This window comes from Cannabis sativa, chromosome 5 (genome assembly GCF_029168945.1).
Source record: "Cannabis sativa cultivar Pink pepper isolate KNU-18-1 chromosome 5, ASM2916894v1, whole genome shotgun sequence".
Classification (NCBI taxonomy): Eukaryota; Viridiplantae; Streptophyta; class Magnoliopsida; order Rosales; family Cannabaceae; genus Cannabis; species Cannabis sativa.
The window spans coordinates 29957061-29960235 of record NC_083605.1 but is presented as its reverse complement, the minus strand read 5'-3'; the positions used below and the strand labels follow the sequence as shown (position 1 = coordinate 29960235).

The 3175-nt window shown below is 32.6% G+C and overlaps 1 protein-coding gene across 1 annotated transcript; it reads left to right on the top strand.

Moving 5' to 3' along the window:
- Positions 1-553: 553 nt before the first annotated feature.
- On the top strand, positions 554-2784 carry LOC133038258 (uncharacterized). The gene is made up of 3 exons (XM_061116350.1): positions 554-1241; positions 1928-2114; positions 2328-2784. The coding sequence occupies exons 1-3, from the start codon at positions 554-556 to the stop codon at positions 2782-2784; spliced, it is 1332 nt and encodes a 443-aa protein (XP_060972333.1).
- Positions 2785-3175: the final 391 nt, after the last annotated feature.

Sequence of the window (3175 nt, the reverse complement as noted above, 5' to 3'; positions counted from 1 at the left end):
TCCAAGTCTCATTTCCGGAGGAAGTGAGCATCTAAGAGAATATTTGTTTAAGCCTTACTTTGGGAGGAAGTAAGCACACATCAATAGCTGAAGGGAGTTCACTATATGGTGTGTTTCAGAGATCAGATTAGCAAGGCAGATTACAAAGGGTTGCGGCAAATCACTATAGGTAGTCTAAATTTATTTAAGTCAATTGCTTTTATAATCTTTGATACTTTACTAATTGATTTGATTCTCTAGGTGTGGCCCTGTGGACTAGTAGTTTTTGAAAGAACACTGATACCACGTACAAATCTCTTGTGTCAAGTGATTTAATTTTTTGCAATTACTTTTATATCCTGCCAGTTCTGGTTTGTTTATGCAAAAATGGTTTCTATAGTAACAAAATTACATTTTGCTGCTGTAGACTTATACAGATTTATACATATATATATATTATAATTTCGTATTTATTATTGACATTTGCAAAAAAAATCGGTTTTTCCATTGGTATCAGAGTGGGACATTAAACTCTTAGTGTGATCCTTTTAACCTTTTCTTGTGTTCACGCAATATGTTTCCCTTTGCAGAAGGAACTTCTATTGTTCGCCCACCACTCCTCAATGATTCCAACTATCCTTATTGGAAGGTTAGAATGAGAGCCTTTATCAAGTGTCAAAATGAGAAAGCATGGAGGATGGTTTTTTCAAGATGGTCTCCTCCTATTGTGGTAGATTCCAAAGGTAATTCTAAATTAAAATATGAACTTGAATGGTCTAGTGAAGATGATAAATTGTCTGCTTATAATAGCAAAGCTTTACATGCTATATTTAATGGAGTAAGTGAAGGCTGTATTAAGCTTATATCTTCTTGTGAATCTGCTAAGGATGCTTGGCAGATTCTTCAAACTCAGTTTGAAGGAACTTCTGATGTTAAGCGTTCTAGGTTTATTATGCTTCAGACCAAATTTGATGATCTTAGAATGTCTGAATCTAAAACCTTGTCTGAGTTTTATGAAAGACTATCTGATATAGCTAATGAATATTTTGCTCTTGGTGAGAAGCTTGATGAATCTGTTCTTATCAGAAAAATTGTTAGAGTTCTTCCAAACAGGTTTGACACTAAACTCTTGGCTATGGAGGAAGCAAAAGATTTTAGCAAGATGAAGGTGGAGGAGTTAATGGGTGATTTGCGTACTTTTGAATTGAATCAACAAATCAAGCAGAAGGACAAACCCAAGTCCATTGCTGATAGAGGTAAAGGTATTGTTTTTAATGTTGCTGAAAAAGAAATTTCAGATGATGAAGAAGATGATAATATGGATGCTTTAACTAAAAATTTTCAGAAAAGATAAGTGACAAAAAGAATTTTCCAAAATTCTCCAAAAGTAATACTTTTTCAAAACCTTCAATGTCTAACAATCAAAAGAGAATTCAATGAAGAGAATGTGAAGGTTTTGGACATATTCAATCTGAATGTGCAAATACACTGAAAAAGAATAAGAAAAGTTTCAATGTCACATGGAGTGACGATAAAACATATAGTGATGAAGATATTTTTAAAAATGTTGCACTAACCTCAGTTTCATCTAAGTTTGTTTGTGATTCACAGGTGAAAGAAAGATTGGTATGTTTGAATAATACCATTGAAAAAGAAAATTCTGATTCTGATGAATCTAAAATCTGTGAGGAGTGACTGGCTGAGTCTTCCAAGGCTATGTATGAAAAGTGGATACAGGTTACTTCTAAAAATAGATCATTGTCAAAAATAAATAAACAATTGTCTCATCAAACTAAATCTCTTGAATTAAAAATAAAAGAATATGAGACTGATTTTTGTTTTAAAGATGAGAAAATTATTCTATTAAAGAAGGAACTTGAAAATTTCAAGAAAAATATTCAAATGCTTAACCCTGGATCTTCTATTTTTGAGGAAATTCAATATGCAGGTCAAAGAGGCTTTACTGGTCTTGGATCAAATGGTACTGAAAGTTCTGGAAAAACAAAATTTGTAAAATCTAGTGTTCCAACAAATTTAACTGCTGCTGCAAATTTAAGATCTGTTGCAGCAAAAATGTCGTCTGTAGAAGCAAAGTCTCCACTAAGTTCAAAAAGGATAAAATCTCAGGTAAGAAAGTTTGTTCAAATCTGTTATTTTTGTGATATTAAGGGGCATATTCGATCTAAATGTTTCACCATGCAAAATTTGTACAAAACAAATTATTTTGGTAGTTTGAAATTTTTTCAAAAGAAACACAGTGCTTTAAAACAAAATTGGATTAAAAAAGAAAAATGTCTAGCTAGTTTTTCTGATAAACGTGCTGCTTCTCAAATGTGGTATTTTGACAGTGGTTGTTCTAGATATATGACAAGTGACAAGGATTTTATAGTGAATATCAAACCAGTGCAATGTGGTGAGGTCACGTTTGACAATGGTCTAACAGGAAATGTCATTGGTGTGGGAACTCTCAATTTTGAAGGGTTACCAAGGTTGAAAAATGTTATGCTTATTGAGGGACTAAAAGCTAATTTACTTAGCATTAGTCAGATTTGTGATCAAGGTTATACCGTCAATTTTGACAATGATCATTGTTTTGTTCTTAACAGTAATAAACAATGCATTTTACAAGGGTTTAGATCTGTTGATAATTGCTACACTCTCACATCTGTTCTTACTTGTCATTCTGCATGTGAAAATACTAGTGCTGCATATATTTCTAAAAATCTTGTTCAACGTTCTCGTACAAAATACATTGATATAAGGCATCATTTTATTAGGGAACCTGTTGACAACCAAACATTGTAGTTGGAATATGTTGATACTGAAAAGCAATTGACTGATACTTTCACTAAAGCCTTAGATTCAAGTCAGTTTGACCCCCACAGAAAATCTTTGGGGGTTTGCATTATCTAACTCTTTTCTTTTTGTTCTCTATTTTGTACAAAATTTTTTGAGTAGTTCTTATTTTGCATCTATCCTTCTTTCATTCTTGGTTGACAAAACATATTTTTGCCTTTGGATGATAATTAGCTTAGTGTCTTGTACTCTTCATACTTTTGAGGTTGAGTTAAAAGATTCATGTTACTTTTTATGTGTGATTGGGATTACATAATGTTCTTATACAGAGTTGAGCAATTTTTGTTTCAGTTTCTTGTCAGGCCCCTTGCTGGAATAGAGCTCCCATACTGAGGTGGGA